The following is a 17,347-nucleotide window of genomic DNA, read 5'->3' as shown; positions in this document are numbered from 1 at the left end:
ACGAATAAATATTTAAATAACAATAATTTATTTTGTATTCATATCTATGTGATATTTAATTATAACTGGAGAAGCAGCAGAAAATGGATGGATGAATAACCCAAATAAAGTCGATGAACTTATTTACATACGTTTGACATTATTGCCTAGGGCTTTTTTGAATATTTGCAGATACCGTGCGTAGTTATTTTTTTTGTATTTGTGTAGTCTTACACAAATGTATTCAAATCTTTTGCACAAATCTACAAACATCAATTTGTCATGCATTTGGATATTTTTATAAAGAGGGATTTAAGAACCACAAGCTTTGAAATTCTTTCCTAACTGTATCTGAGGCTATAGAAATAATAGTAGCTATAAGTAAAGTATAGACAGAATTAGGACCTTTTCAAGTTCTGCATGTAGCAGGAGGTAGTTTGAGTGGCGATGGAAAGGGAGGGATGTATGCGAGGGGCCATAAAGAGAGACTCTAAATCTTGGCAAGAGAGGAATAGCAATAGCCAGACCTCCATCTGTGATTGATCAGCATGTTGGCTCACACAGCCTGTGTTTGTGTGTTAGTGTATGGGTGTGGGTGGTTGGGGGAGAGAGAAAGAGAGAGGGAGACGAAGGAGAGATTTTGCCCACAAGATTTAAACTGGGCGTGTACTGGGAGTTATAAAAAGACTGGGAATAAAGAGTGCTTATTATTGTGGCAGAAAAGACTGATATCAGCATTAATAACAAGGGTATTGTTAGAAATAATCAATATATTAGAGTGGAACTTTAAAAGATAATTCACTGTTTCTGGACGGATCATATTTGTCCATTTCCGGTAGTATTACAGGATGTTGTTTTTAGCCTCAGATAGCATAAAGCTAATATTGTTTTGTATATATGAGTAGAGGGAGAAGGACCAGTGGAGTTGCATACTAAACACACCGCCTCTACCTCTCACTCATTGATGCTGCAATGATACAGTTGCCTGTTTAATAACTGATAAACCTCCTAAGAATTGCATAATAGACTATCGTAGATGACAGCTCCAGGACTTCGCTAACAAGATGGCGACGGTGACGTCATAAGAGGACCCGCCCCCGACGACGTCAGCCTATAGAGGAGGATCCAGCCCCCCGCTACCAACCAATGAGAGCACGACAGCGGGGCGCGTCTGATTTTGAAGTTGTTTATTGTATGGTCGGAAAGGGGTGGTTCTATAAAACATGTAAGGATTGTGAAATCGAGCTCTCTTTTGTTCCGGACCGCCAGACAGTAACTACTGATGAGCTCCGCTCAGTCAGTGGCCTGTGGACGCGTGTCCCGGGCTATTGAGCCACAGCTGTGAAGCTTTTGTAAGGCCTACTACTGCACCCTTTTATTAAACACTCCTTTTATAACTTTTAAGGGAGTTTTGCTTTCTTTATTTTAAACCGTCTCCTGGGCTTCAAATAAACGAACATTTCTTACAATTGGTGACCCCGGACGTGATTTGAAGTGCCAGGACGAGACGGGGATTTCGCGGAATCGGCATAAACTCCAGGCACTCGGATTGGATCCCATTTAAAAAGATTTAAAGAAAGCTGCCACCTGGACTGCAGCCTCTGCAATCTGGTGACAGACCCATGTCCTCCTGAAATAATGCGAAAGACCATCCCCCACAGAGATTTCCTGACTAATTCAATAGAAAAGGAAGGCAAAAGCAGGGCTTTGTCTAGAACTGCATCCGTCTGCTTCTCCACCCAGGTCAGCAACAAACATGCATCATGCTGATTGACAGAGATCTACTCATCACCAGTCCCTCTGATAAGAGCACAGAGGCCCAGAGCAACAAGGGTTGATTCAGAGCACAGATTCTGATGGACAATGAGACACATGAAAACGGGGTTCCGTCTCCCATGAAAGACATCAAGAGACGGTGATCGAGCAGACCCATGCTGAAATGAAAATCCGCACAAGGAGAGAAGCTTGATGTGGAATGCAGGTTCAAAAAGTCAAAGACTGTCAAAAACCAGATGCACAGGAAGGGGCGAAAAGGTCAATCTGCAGAATCTAAGGAGGTCGGGGTCATCAAGCCAGAGAGCAGAGGTGGCAGGAAGGGGATTTCGAATGGGTGAGTTTGTGTAAACACATTCACTCACATAAACACATAAGTGGAACACATTTAAAGAATTTGAATTGACTTTGTAAATTTAAGATCAAATATCGAATGTTTTATTACATAACATTTTATAGATTGGTAAAAGATAATTGAAAAAGGGAAGTTTTTAAAATAAAGGAGTAAATAAATCTGTAACACATTATTATAGGGGGAAATTATAGAGATAAGCAAGATCCACTACACTTTTGGTAGAACCTGTTCAGGAGTCAGGAGAACAGGGTAGGAACATTTTAATCATGTTAACCTATTAATATTTCAGAGCCTATATCGAGGTGTGACTTTGGTAAAATTAAATTGTGGGAGTTTTGATCTACAGAAGGAGAGAGATTTAGTACACACTTGATCTCAGATCTGATACTTAAATGAAACAAACTTGTTATAGTGATAACTCCAACATTAGATACCAGACCATGTCCAATATAATTAACCAAGTGAATGGAAACCATTATTAAAGTCATTCCTACTTTAAACATTCTTATGGATTAAAGGTGTAATTGTAACATGTCAAAGCTCTCATAGTTCCACACATTATTTTCCTGATTAAAGACTTGAAATATTTTTCAAGAAGACTGAAATTGATAATAAATAATGGAGTATATTAAGAGAATCGAGCAGAGTCATACAGATCCTAATAATGTTTTGATTTAAGATAGTGGGTATGTGAAGAGTATTGGAAATAAGATCTATTAGAGATTTTTGTATGAATTCAGTGGTGATAAAGATCCAGTAGTTTAAAAAAGGAAGTGATGGCTTAACAATTACTTGACTTAACATGAGGGAAGCAGTTTTTGTTAATGTAATCTAAGTAAAGTATATTGAAGTAAGTTGTTGTTGTTCTTTAGAAGGTTTCACACAAGCTGCGACACTAGATGTGTGCAATATCTCAACAGTTTTGACATTATATATTGTGGTAATAAAGCTGTCGCTTTAGGAGGTCAAAAAAGCAGTGACCTACACATCTGGCATATGTTCATTTGACAGGTTAATGTGAGTAGATTGGAATGTGCATACGTCCGGGACGTCTCTACATAACCACGGCGCTGTCCTAATAGAATGATAAGACATATTTTAAAAACAGTACTAATTAAAAGGAAACTTATAAGTGTTTTTGTAAATGGAGAGTATGACGGAATAATTAAAGACTCTGCAGAGCATGACGTGACCAGAAGACTGAGACCGAGTGACCTTTGACCGGGACTGACTGTTGTTTTACAACAGCACTGTTGATGACTGACTCTGGGTTGACCCTGACCAGACCCGACTGTGTGAGTGAGAATGAATGTTTGCATCTGATCAATGCAATTGCATGAGTTTAGAGAGGAACAGAGACTAACTGAGCATGTTCTGAACTAACACAAACTAAATCCAGAGATTTTGTTTCTTTCAGGACTGATGGATGGAGAGAGACACTCTTTAACGGGAGAGTTTGATGTTTGAACAATAATGATTTGAAGTGTCTGAATAATGATTGATGTGGTTTTGAATTTTTGCTTAACTGCAGTTCTTTTTCTCAACCGGGTTTTTGTTACACCTCTTTGTTAAGATGTGTAAAAAGGGGGAGTGGCAACATGTTTGCTCAACAGCATGATTGTTTAAATTACAATTCCATGATTAACAATTCAATTTTTTATAAATGATGTTATTGTTTCCATTTCTTTCCATTTTTTACAGGAAAAGCAGAATCAGTTGCCGAGAGGCTGCTGACAGATACAATTCCAGAGTGGAACCTATGAAAGAAGTTCACCTGTGATAATGATATTGAATTTGTAAATGGTTTTTTAACAGATATGTTACCTGGGGATAGTAGAAGTATGGAGATAACAAGAATATTTAAAGTTAAGCTAAACATATGATGTGATGAAATGGGACCTAAGTTAGTCAGCGCCCTTTCTCTAGTTCAGAGGTTTTGTTTGTAATATGCACAGCAGATACAGCATATAGGTTGTCAATGTAAATCTTATATCCCAGGCTCCTCCAACTACTCGATATACATGGTCCAGGTAAGATGAATAAAATAGTGGAACAAAGGGTAAGGCTCAACTACAGACAGTTGGAGATTATGAGTATAAGGAGGGTGATAAACACAACAATAATTTCACAGATGTAATCTAAGTTCCTAGGAAAAATGTGATGACATTTTGTTGGAATTCTGATGTCATGTCCCAGCTCTCTAACTTCTAAACACTAACAGGTAGAAGCAGTTTGTCTGGTGCCTAAGGAGGGATTTCTGCACACGATTCAGGCAGAGATCGACATGGAGTTTGGCACAGGAGAAAGCTGGTACATCCAAAGAGGTTATGTGATTGGCAGGAACGGGACGCCGTGGGTAATTGATTCTGATACAGAAGTATATTTCATCCACACCATTTCAGGAACAACAGCCAGGAAATTCATTCATTCTGGCTGCATCATGGTTTTACTGGGTCTTATTCTATCTACACATTCAGTGTATCCTTCTCCAGAAATGAGAGGAGTTGACATATTGCATTTTGACTTGAAATGGGGATTTTAAAATGTAGGAATAATTTAGATACTTATTGGAAATTCAAAGCTAATTGCAATATGAAACATAATTTACCGAAGGAAGTTGGGTATTTCATTTTTGTTTGTAATTATGGCACAAGCCAATAACGTTTTGAAGTCACGTTAGACCATAAGGAATTTCCAATGACGGGAACAAATGTTGCACAACAGATAATACCAGATGAGCATAACTTTCATAATTTACTTATTTACTGTTTTGAAACAGATAAGAAACAAACATACAGGTTGTTTCAACGAAATACAGGATGGTTTGAATGAGTGGTCGAATTATGTTGATTATGTGACTGGTTGGGATAAAAATAACAGAAAGCTTGCAGTTACAAAGTTGGGTAAAATGAAGTGTTATCCCCCGAGAGACATAAAATAGGAGGAAAGGTAAATGACAGAGTGTGTTTGGTACGGTGAAAGCATGAAATGGTATTGGATGATCTATTCAGGGCAAGGGGAGAAACAACTTCATTTCATTTACTATTAGGGGTTGAGGTTCCTGGAAAAGTTCCTATGTGCTCGGTTTTGATAGAAATAGCTGAGCCCCAAGCGGAGATAGTCCCTGAAACGGCAGATTCAAATTCTTCCCTGAATGCAGTCCCTCATATAGGAACAGCGCAGGCTTATATACTGGATAATAATAGACTGGTGACATATTTGAGTACATCGACTGTGCAGAAGGTTATAGCGGTGGAAATATGGTATGAAGGCACTAATGCATGGTTAAGATTGGGTTGTGTATGCGGTAGAACAAAGCAGGCTCTACTGATCTTGCATTGATGAGGCAGTATGGGAACGTTACGATGGTGAAATTCCACAATAGCAGTAACCAGCCAGGACCTTCTTTCAGGAATTGCTGTGGCTAACGTACAATACCCCAGGGCAGATGTTTGGTGGTACAGTGGTACTAAAATTTTGTGTCCAGGCATTCCACATGACTGGCCTGGAACATTTGCACTGGTGTAGTTGGTGAGAGGGAGTTTAAAGCTAGAAACCAGATAACTGCAGGATTCGAATTAATATTTCTTTGGCCTACAATCAACAAGAATGTAGGTTGGATCAACTATATTTACTACAACCAGCAGAGATTCATAAATTACACCCATGATGCAGTAAGGGAACTGCACGTACAGTTGGATGGAACCAGTCTGATGGCCTGGCAAATAGGGTGGCCTTAGATATGTTTTTGTCTAATAAAGGGGGTGTTTGCAGACTAATTGGAATCTTGTGCTGTGTTTTCATCCCAAATAACCCTTCCCCAGATGGATCAGTAACCAGAGCGTTAGAAGGACTTACCGCCCTGATCATCGAGCTAGCAGACTATAGTGGAGTAGAGGACCCCTTTGTAGGAACGTTAGAAAGCATGTTCAGTAAATATTAGACTCCGATAATGAATCAATGTTATTCAATGCAGGAATGGATACAATCTTGGTACTATGTGGATGTTGTTACATACTATGTATTCGCACTTTAGCGGACCAATTGATCACCACGGTCCTCTCTAGTGAGCAAAAATAAAGGTCAATTTCTCTTGAGAAAACAGTTACATTTGTTAATTGAAAAACAGGATGATCCTATCCCTTATTCAGACCATGAGCAAGATGAGTTCGTCTGAAGGAAGTGTCTTATAAGTTCTTATTACTGTATACATGAAATGCTCTATAAACTACTCCTAGGATGTGATTAATCACTTATTACAACTTGGTATTATATAGTAGAGTTGATTGTTGTTATGATTTACACACAGTTCATTTATTTCTTTATGTATAGGATCATATTGAATAAGTGCATTTACACTGGACTAGAATCGAAAATGATCTGTTTACCTCATCACAAGATATGAAAGGAGGGAATTGAAGAGTTTACGCATTTAGGAAATTGCTGCTATTGTTCTAGGTGCCATTTCAGGATTTCAGCCACAAGTAATCAATAATAAAAGATTGTATGATCATGTATAACTTTTAACTATACAATTCTGTATTATGCAATATTCAAATGGAGAACATATTGATTATATTATAGTTTACACACCGTTTGAAAGGTGTGTAAGGAGGGATTGTTAGAAATAATCAATATATTAGAGTGGAACTTTAAAAGATAATTCACTGTTTCTGGACGGATCATATTTGTCCATTTCCGGTAGTATTACAGGATGTTGTTTTTAGCCTCAGATAGCATAAAGCTAATATTGTTTTGTATATATGAGTAGAGGGAGAAGGACCAGTGGAGTTGCATACTAAACACACCGCCTCTACCTCTCACTCATTGATGCTGCAATGATACAGTTGCCTGTTTAATAACTGATAAACCTCCTAAGAATTGCATAATAGACTATCGTAGATGACAGCTCCAGGACTTCGCTAACAAGATGGCGACGGTGACGTCATAAGAGGACCCGCCCCCGACGACGTCAGCCTATAGAGGAGGATCCAGCCCCCCGCTACCAACCAATGAGAGCACGACAGCGGGGCGCGTCTGATTTTGAAGTTGTTTATTGTATGGTCGGAAAGGGGTGGTTCTATAAAACATGTAAGGATTGTGAAATCGAGCTCTCTTTTGTTCCGGACCGCCAGACAGTAACTACTGATGAGCTCCGCTCAGTCAGTGGCCTGTGGACGCGTGTCCCGGGCTATTGAGCCACAGCTGTGAAGCTTTTGTAAGGCCTACTACTGCACCCTTTTATTAAACACTCCTTTTATAACTTTTAAGGGAGTTTTGCTTTCTTTATTTTAAACCGTCTCCTGGGCTTCAAATAAACGAACATTTCTTACAGTATCAAGTGTTACGTAACCTTTGCGTGTTTATTATCAAAGTTTCTGAACAATTGATTTACTAACTATAACAGGTCTAGACGTTTTTTTAAACATAAGCCACCCAGCTTCCTGTTCGGACCCTGACCCCGACTCACTTCCCTTCAAATTTTCTTTCATGTTCTGATGGAAGACTCTGAACCCTTGGTGAATATTTGAGCTGACAGAGAAACGCTGAAGTCACTAAAGTAAAGTTGATGTCTTCAGTAATCACGTTCTTAATTTTGAGTGTGAGTAGAAAAGAAGATGTTGTATGAGCAAAGCTTTGGAAAATAGTTCCTTTCTGGCAGAGAGTTGGATGAGAGTATCAAAACCGTTTGTCTATTTACGGCGAACGATAGCAGCCAGCTAGCTTAGCACAAAAGGTTCAGGGGAAAACAGCTAGCCAAAAAATTGTTTGACACATGGTACATGTATGTAAAGGTGTTAATAAGGGAGCTTTAGAGATGCTGTTGGGGCGATTTTGTTAAGTTAGCTTTGGACAGAGCCATGCTATTTGTTTTCTCCTTTTTCTAGAACCAGAATCATAAATCATTTATTCGTCACACAGTGGGGAAATGTACAGTAGGGACAGTGCAAATGAAAGGCAACAAATAAAGTAAGTAAGGTAACACATTATATAATAGAGGCAGGAGCATGTGTACAAATATGTCTCATTAATTAATAACAGTCTGTGTGTGTGTGTGTGTGTGTGTGTGTGTGTGTGTGTGTGTGTGTGTGTGTGTGTGTGTGTGTGTGTGTGTGTGTGTGTTCTACTCGGGATTGTCAGTCGAAAGCACCTGTCCCGTCTTTAAGCTAAGCTACAGTATGCTAACAACCTGCTAGCGGTAGCCTTATATTCAACATAGAGAAAGGAAAGGAGTGTCATCTTCTCATCTAACATCCCCTGATGAAGTTAATAAAATGATGAATAATAACTTAAGTGGTTCTACATAATTCTACATAATATCACAAATAAAATGAATACAAATTCATTGATGGACAGAGAGAGGCCACCTGTGCAGCCACCATGTTAAACACTTTCCCCTCTGCCCTTCTAACAGAGCCGGCAACCTAACACATTGCTTTATAAGCCTGTAAAGTCAGGCCAGCTTGTCTAAATCTGTTATTTCAATCCTCTCAGTTTTGACCCTATAAGTCCTCTTTGCTCATTAAATAAATCCATTAATTCACTTCATACCATCAGGTGTGATTCTTCGACAGAAGAAGAGTTCATGGAGCAGATGTTGGGCCTTTTTTTGCATTTATTCAAGTTAAACTACAGACTCCCATGCCTTCCCACCCTCCTTTTTCTCCCCTTCTTCTCTCTTTAGGCTCTCTCAAGCTAAACCTGAGTCAGACAGCAGTAATAAATCACTTGTGGAGCCAGGGTCCAATCAACGCCTCAGCCCAATGGCGTGAGAAAGCATGTGGGCCTCCAGCAGCCTTGATAACACCTTGTCTGGGTATCAAACCTGCTCCTTGCCACACAACGTGTGATGGCGGCACCTCGGCTCTGACTGACTCAGTTGGGAATGGCATGATCTCACCGGCTGTTTTAGTGTACTCAGAGGGCATCAATCAAGACTGAGAGGTCACTCTGACTCCAACCACACGGCTTTGACCTTCAGAGAGTGGTACCTGTTAGACACAAGGTTCTTTACAAGATGCTGACTCCATCAATCCACGGTACGATACGTTTTATCAAGACAGGTGTCAAATAGAGAAAATGGATGACATTTGGGTCCGAGCCATGACAGTAGGTGACTGTTTGTACAGAACAAAAGAAGGCACACAGGACTTGTTGTTCCCATGACAGCATAAGAGGATAGATGAGGACGCTGACACATTTCTGCTTCAGAAACACTCAGTCCCCCTGCTAGGTTTTAATGAAGTTACTGGGTTTTTGTGGGGATTAACGGAGAGGTCAGTTGCAAATCACTTACTCTTGGCCACTGAACTGGTGCAATGAGTGGACATCTTTGAGGTTTAACTTGTGCACACAGTAAAGAGCGACATAAACAATGATGAGAAAGGTCGGCCTCATACTGTGAGAGCCGCCCTCCTTGCCTCCAAGCTAGGGAGGTGCTAAGTATCCACCAGCTGCCAAAGACATTAAAACTCCAAAAATAGTCTTTTTTTTAAAAAACAAAATCCAACAACAGGTCTGTGCAATCCTTTCTCTGGAAGCAATCACAGCCAAGAGTGCTCTGTGCCAAATTACGATGCAGGTCCTAAATAAAAATCCCCATCCAGGCTATGTAGCCTAAATTAAGCTGAAATATGCTGGCATGGTGCGTTGAGTAATAAGTATAACAGCTTTTTTTGTAATGGGGTAAAGGGGAAAGAATGTGAGAACCCTGGTTTAACCTTACATCAGAGGTAAAGACAATCCAACTAAAATAGAAACACCTTGACTCAACAGACAGGAAAGCTGGTGAGCATCTCCAACACTTCAATAACAAAGGATAGTATAAGCCCTCTCCCATGGTGTCTGTTTAAACAAACATAGTAATCATTGTTGCACAAACCGGGCCAGACGATTGCAGCATAAACATTTATTTCACCAGGGAAAATGAAGGCAAACAAAGCAATATTACCATGGTTTCATGACGCTGCATGGCTTTCATTTCTGTTCTTAGGAAAGAAAAAAATGTGTTGGTATTTAACTTCAATAGAAAGGGAATTATACTTGTAGGGTTGTAAACAGAACCACATTGTAAGGGGTTCAGTTGACTGCCTCATTAAAGTTATTGTATGATGGTCTAATAAGCTATTAACACAATTAGTATAGATGAAAAGAATGGCTTCACAATCTTGTTAATGTGCAAAAATAAAAAAACAAAAAAACATGGCCCTGAAGAACACTGCCACATTTGTGAGTTTACAGGGAAGCAAGCTAATGCGAGGCACATTTTAAAGTTAATTTTCATCATGAGCTTCAACTGCATTTCCCATGGAAAACTGGCACAGCTCCTGCCATAAAGCAGCGAAGAAAAAAACATGCTGTTCATAAAAGAACGTTTTTGTTCCTTTGAAAGAGCCCTTAGCCTGCAGTTTAAATGTCCATAATCAGTTTACTTTCTGAAAGCCACATGGCTGGCAAAGGAGGGTTAGCTCTTTGTGCTGATAGTTGCCAAGCTGCAGGAACCTCCGTCAGTGATAGACACTCATCTTCCTACATAACAGAACACCAAAAATAGAGCTGATAGATTTCACATGGAGGGATAGGGCTACACAGGCAGACCAAGTTCCTCCTTCCTCTGATAAGGTGTGCATCCCACACCCAACAACTTGGCCACTGACTGAAAAAGCACTCAAGTTTCCCAGTTTGACTGACTGACACAGAAATGAAATGGCCGATAAAGACACAAGTTAAATTAGGAAAATAACTGGGACATAAGGGCTGTCTCTTACCAGGATGTGGGTGAGGACAATCTTGATGAGCGGCGCTCCAGAGAGGTTGAGTGCTAGTGCCGGAGAAGGCTCCACTTTCAGAGAAATCAGACAGCTGGCTACCTGGATCTTGTGATCTTTGAAATCAGATGCTTCGTTAATCCTAAAAGATGAAGATGAGAGAAGCGGGTCAAAGAATGTTAGAAAAAAAAGGCATGAAAAGAAGAAATAGAGTCACTGATATGAATACAAAAGACAAAAAAGATCTAACTTAAATTATTACATTGAGGTTGAATGGATAAAATATGTAATCGCTTCGTAATTACATCCTCTTAAATATGAGAGTCAATTGTCATATTTAGCATATAAGTCGTCAAGCTGTGGGCAAAAACATGTTTTGCAGCCACAGTGAGTTTTGACCACTTAATTCAGGTCACCATTGACTCTAAGTGGACGTTTGTAGCAAATATGATTAAAAAAAAACACCCTTTCCTCTGGTATTCATGTCAACACATTAGTGTTACACAAGGGCCCATAGCAGTAGCATTCAAGTGGAACTTTGATCATCTGTATATTTTATTAATCACACTGACAAGCAGCAGCACTGCCATAATAGTTTTTCAAAGCAATCTGATATGTGACATTGGGATCACACAAGCATCACCTCTCATAAAAAAGAGGGGGACATCACACCCACAGAGAAGCTGGGCCACATTTAAAAATGAACTGTCACATATTTCACATTTTGTACTTGAGCTCCTATGAAGTATAACTTAGGGAAAACAGATAGCTTAATCACTGTTATGTCAAGATTGGTAAAAGAATAAACATTGCAGAAGTAGGGGAACAAGCTGGTCTTGTGATGAGAAAATAACGGAAGTGGGGGTGGGGGGGCGGGGCTGTTTAGAGCTAATAGCAGGGTGTATCAGTCAGTCGAGGATGAGTGTTAAGATTGGAGATATGCAAGAGGACAGATAAGGCTCTTGCCCTGGGCATCAGTTGTTCTGTGGTGCAGGAAGCAGGGGCGCCTCAGGACCTGATTGCCCACACAACAAGTACAAAGAGTAAAAAGCATTTTTTTTTCGTTGAATGGCTTGAACGATGTCGTTTAGAATATATTCTAAGATGAAACCCTGGCTTAAACCAAAAGTAGGAGTCGATTAACAAGAAGTTCAAGGTCGTTTTTCTGACTTTGGGGGTTTTTCTCCCTCTTACCTTGTCTTGACAGGGCTGATCTCTTTGTAGTAGTTGTGCATGTTGTGGTAGAAAAGCCCAACAATGGTGGTTTGAGCTGAGGAAATGAAGACAACAGACAGAAGTTGAACGGTTTGGCCAGTGGGCTGGGAATGTGATGCAGTGCTGCTAAAATGCTCACAAAGAAGGGAAGTTTAATTAACGCCGCCTTGTCGCCGTACACTAGCACTGGCAGGCTAATAGGACAGCCGTAAACTCGCACCAGGGTGAAAGGGAAGGGCCACAAACCATGTTCATGTTGGGAAATCAGATGAAACCTCTACATGACTTCACCAGGAGAGCAGGAGGTCTGGCTCCCCCTCCCCTAATCTCAGCTATCGTGCAACTTGGTCCCATCTCAATACTGTAAGATAAACAATGAAATTGGAGGAAATCCTTAATGTTTCTGTTCTTCCTTTCAAAGGGCCTCTACCCGGGCCCCGCTTACTGTGACAACAAGAGTTTGCTGAAGTCAAACACATGTGCGGTGTACATGCTGCGGGAGAGTTTAACTTTCCACAAAATGATTACGACACAACGCCCCCCAGAAAGTTCCACAAGAGATCTCAAGGTGACCAGTTTGCTTGTTCAACTCTCTTAGGGAAGAGACAAAATCAGGAAAGTTATAATAAAGTATCCAAATACACCAATGTGTAGCATGCTCTGGACCTAATTAGGATATAAAATCTCCCTTTAGAGCATTTCATGCAGCCAGGTATTCAGAGCTATGAGTTTATTTGGATCCTGGCTCTAAAATGTGTCAATCAATAACATATATTACATTTTTGATGACAGTCTTTATTGAATTACTAAAGAGATTTATTCCAGTGATTGTATGGTAATTGGCAACACAGTGAATGTAGCGGCCGGGTGGAGCCAAGGGAATCCAACCTGAACACAAAGTCAAATAGTTTGAATGTGCACTGTAATTACTGCTCTCGCTCATGCCGCTTTGTGAGTCCATTCCTTTTAATGGCAGGGGAAAGTGGAGAAAAAGTGCTCCCTCTCTTTTTCTCTCTCTCTCTCTCTCCTCTCTCTCTCTCTCTCTCTCTCTCTCTCTCTCTCTCTCTCTCTCTCTCTCTCTCTCTCTCTCTCTCTCTCTCTCTCTCCTTCTTTCTGTTCAGATTAAAAGGGTAACTGCCAACATTAAAGTCATAGCTGGATTTCTACAGTGCACCACAAAGGCACACAAAGCTATCATGCCACTCCTACCCCACACTATATGCTGTGTTAGCAGTATTAAATCTTCGTATAATAAATTACTGGCAAACAACAAGAGCCGCCCAGCTGGACAATTTTCTCTTGGCAGAATCAGACCCTGACTAATGTGCAGTATTCACATACAACCTAGATAAGCTTCTACTTTTTATCAAGAGATTCCTCGAAGCCCAGGACTGCATCACTCAAGACATGTCACTGAACATCTTTTTGTATTATTCAAACTTACACTGCATGGTGAAAGCCTCCCCAGGCACAGAGATGTAACTCTTGCCCAGTTTGGGGAAGCGGTAATGGTGCAGGTTGTAGTTTTGTGGGAATTTCATCAGAGAGTAATCTGTGGGGGGTCAGAGGTTAGAAAAATTAAAGCTGTTGAGGAAAACAGACCGAGAGGCAAGCATCAAGACACATGTGGTTTAACAGGGGTGGATAAAAGATGTGAAGCACACTCTTGGGAAAATATACAAGCAAGCTCATTGGCAAAATAAATATTATGTTAAAAAAAAGACCCACAGGCAAAGTTTAGGGGTTGTACATTTGCTTTTCTGACCCGCATTTGTTCTTTGAATAAGAAAACAAATGATGTCAGCTGGAGGTTCCATGACCTTCTACCCTAACACACAAACTACAACCGTTGAGTCACCCTATGGAGGGCTGAAAGAGTACTGACCTGCAATAAGGGATTGTCCACCCAGGGAGATGAGAGAGTTGGGGCTGGGCTCCAGGTTAGTCACCATGTGTTCCATCACTCTGTCCACGGTCTCGATCAGACCGCTGACCACAGGGATGGACTGCTGCTTCAAAACAGAAAACTGTCACAATTAATTCAATTGTTGCTTTCGATGTCCAACTTTACTTTAAGCTAACCCATTGTCACATATTTAGAACATCAAAAAAAAAAGAAAACAGATTTCTCTTTGCAAGTTTCACGAATAAAAAATAGGGTTACTTTGTGTGTAGAGTGTGTAGTGTGTGGCCATGAAGGCGGCTTTCGAAGTCTACAAGAATAACAATAACTCATTTGCGGTGGAAAAGCTGTAATACAAATGGGGGTACTATGACAGTATGCTATTGATTGCATTATGGCAAAGGCAGAATCCAATGTTTTTCAGGCTATTAAAATCTGGATAACGCTGGTGTTGATGCCAATCTTGCTTAGATTTCTTTCTATTTAAACTCTTTTGCTAGTACCATGGCTTTATGGGGGTGCAATATGACACTGGAGCACCCCTTTAATAAAAAACAATGAACTTAGAAATCAAATATGAGGTAAACAAACTACCATTTAAAGAGAGACTGTAACTGTTGTAACTGCTTAATGGTGCCTCTGTGGCTAACAATCACATAGGAACTGCATGGTAACACGTTTTATGCTGAACTTTTTGTTAATAGTTAACTATAATGAGAAGCTTACAGTGTCACAAATGGACTTATTTAGAATAATTTGTGGTATACCAAGTACTGTAGATTAACAGCCATTTAACAACTCGAAGCACAAGCAATATCTTCTCACACATTAAGCAGATGAAGACTTTCTTCATCTCTATCTACCGTCCAAGTTTTGCGTTCTCATGCGTGAACATCTGTTTCAGCTTGTTCCTACAAAAACAAGCATGCTTTTTTCTGAGCACTCAATGTGCTAAAACCACACATTTGCTCAGAATGTCTTTCCTCTGGCAACATTGTGTTTGTATATAAGTACCCTGAGATTTGGCCAGGATGAGTGTAAAGTGCAGCACAGGAGGTTGCAAATTTACATTCAAAGCATTATGTTTTGGAGCACTTAATAGTCAGCAGTGTGTCTTGTACAATTAGCTCGAGCGTATTTGCCTACACACTGTATTCCTTGGTGGGTACATTGCCAGGTAATGTTATTGCTGCTGGCACCACAAAATAAGCAGTGTTAAAAACTCAAACTCATTGATATATTAAGTGCTGTGGATTATAGTATTTATAAATTGCATATGTTACATTATGTCATGTTTAAACATTGCACACCAACAGTGTGAACTCATTTACCTCTGGCAGCCCTGGAGAGGACAGCACTTCTTCCACACTTTTGAGAAAAGCCTGGTGGAAGAAAATGGACATCAAGGAACTATTGCATCATTACGCACATGGGTGGGTTTTGTGACTGTGTGTGAACTGGTTTTGCAAGTGTAACAATTGTGTGTATGTGTGCGCGTGTGTTGGACTGTGTTCCAAGACCTGTGTGAGGTTGTTGGCAGTGTTGTAAGGAATGGTCCTATTGGGCAGCGCCTTAAGGAAGCCCAACACTGGCAAGGACTCTGGTTCTTGGGAGCTTTGGTCCTCGTTGTGTTGAAGGCTGACGACAGGAGGACTCACTTCAGTTGCTCTCTGGGGAGATAACACGTCAGCCGTCAAATTAGGTTTACTATCAGCAGGCAGTTTCCGAAGGAGCACCATGTTCCAACATACACAGGATGTTTTGTGACTGATAGCTAGGGTTTGGGAAAATACTCTTTGGACAAGAGATTCAGTGTTGCTCTTTTTCAGCCTAGTGCCCTACAGGGAGCCATTTTGTACATGGTGATGAGCATCTGTCTCCACTTTCTTCTGTTTCTTTATCCGTTTCTACCTCCAAAGCCCTTTAATAAACAGGACGGATCTACTCACATGTGTTCTCAATATCCTTTTTTCCAGCTCCTCAATCTTGAATAGGAAACAACAGCTCAATAAGAAATTAACTGTTAGCATTGTGTTTAATTGGGCTCTAAAACTGTGTGCAGATTTAACATACTGTATCTTTGTGGATGCTATATAAACGTACTTTGTGCAACCACATTTACATATCAAGATATCATTGTTTTTGTTCATCAGAAAGCCTTGAAAAGTTGACAAACTTACAACTGTTGGTGCAGTTGAAGTAACTTCTTTGGAGACCCTGGGTGTTGTGGCAGAAACAATGGCCTGGCCTAGAAAGAAAAAAGGCTTTATAACATTGCATTCGTTTCCTCAAAAAAAGGCAACAGAAGTTTTCAATTGGATTTTGCTTTTTGCAGAAAATACCCTCTGTGGTAAACAAATGTTAATGACGCTTTAACTTTTTATTTTATTTTTATGAACACTACTTTTAGGATTTAGAAACTTAAACGCAACTGCAAGAAATATTAAGCTTTTCTTCGGTTATTAACAAACAAAACCAAGTTGGCATTATTCAATGATACCATCACTACGCCTAGGTAAAGTCGTATTAGCAACTGTGTTTCTTCAGACACCCCAAACTCTCAAAATTCACCAGTTGGGTATTTATTGATATTCGATATCGATTTTCTGCCATAAAATCTATTAATCTTGTGTTTACCACAGCCCTCGTTTCCGGCATCTAACTCCAACCCAGACTTCAACCAAACCAGGGAACCTGAAGAGCAAATATGTTAACCTACTTCTTTCGGTGTAAGTACTTTTCTAACAATACTCTATGACATGGTCTTAGGAACCACACTAATGGCATATATACATTGTGTTTTCTGGAAGGGAAATCCCCATTTAAGTAGCATGTTGCTAGATCCTCAGTTGAACCTGACTAAGCTTTGCCTCTGTAATGTAGCTGGGTTTAATCAGAACACAGCTTACAGTTTATGAGGCCACAGCATGCACAGTCAGGAAACTAAATAGATTACAACATCCAAGAATGGGTACAATCAAGCACATAATACTCCCACTTACCAGAATAAGATACATTTGAAGTATTTTCTGTCATTTAATAAAAACAGCCCCAACTAGTCACCTGAAACGGCCATATACGGAAGTACATTGTCTGAACGATTACTGTTCTTCTTTGGCTCAATGCAAGATTTTATATGTGTGCTCTGCAGGAGTAAAAATATTTTTCTGTAACCATAACAGTCAGGCTCTTTGCGTCTGGTAATGGTCTGTGGAATATATTGCTTTTGGTAACGACTTCGGAGAAGAAACCAAGGCAGTGTGCACTTTATGTTTCATGCAGTATGAGCAGTTAAAGCTCTTTGAGTGCACAGTAATATTATAGTTTCATATGTTTTGTTCCCTTCACAAACAA

The 17,347-nt window shown here is 40.1% G+C and overlaps 1 protein-coding gene across 5 annotated transcripts in view; it reads right to left on the bottom strand.

Annotated features, from left to right (window-relative positions):
* Positions 1–17,347, bottom strand: part of adgrd1 (adhesion G protein-coupled receptor D1) — a 39,308-nt gene that overhangs the window by 16,079 nt on the left and 5,882 nt on the right. For 3 of the 5 annotated variants that reach the window (XM_063896927.1, XM_063896931.1, XM_063896932.1), the window contains 7 exons: positions 16,174–16,241; positions 15,514–15,663; positions 15,325–15,375; positions 13,976–14,117; positions 13,535–13,642; positions 12,070–12,145; positions 10,876–11,017 (listed from right to left, as the gene is read on the bottom strand). In XM_063896927.1, coding sequence (XP_063752997.1) covers positions 10,876–11,017; positions 12,070–12,145; positions 13,535–13,642; positions 13,976–14,117; positions 15,325–15,375; positions 15,514–15,663; positions 16,174–16,241 — 737 coding nt within the window. The remainder of the gene's footprint in view (positions 1–10,875; positions 11,018–12,069; positions 12,146–13,534; positions 13,643–13,975; positions 14,118–15,324; positions 15,376–15,513; positions 15,664–16,173; positions 16,242–17,347) is intronic. The other 2 variants (XM_063896929.1, XM_063896930.1) reach the window with 2 other exon arrangements.

Source organism: Eleginops maclovinus, chromosome 12 (genome assembly GCF_036324505.1).
Source record: "Eleginops maclovinus isolate JMC-PN-2008 ecotype Puerto Natales chromosome 12, JC_Emac_rtc_rv5, whole genome shotgun sequence".
NCBI lineage: Eukaryota > Metazoa > Chordata > Actinopteri > Perciformes > Eleginopidae > Eleginops > Eleginops maclovinus.
The sequence above is the reverse complement of the archived record's forward strand: the minus strand, read 5'-3'. Positions and strand labels throughout refer to the sequence as shown.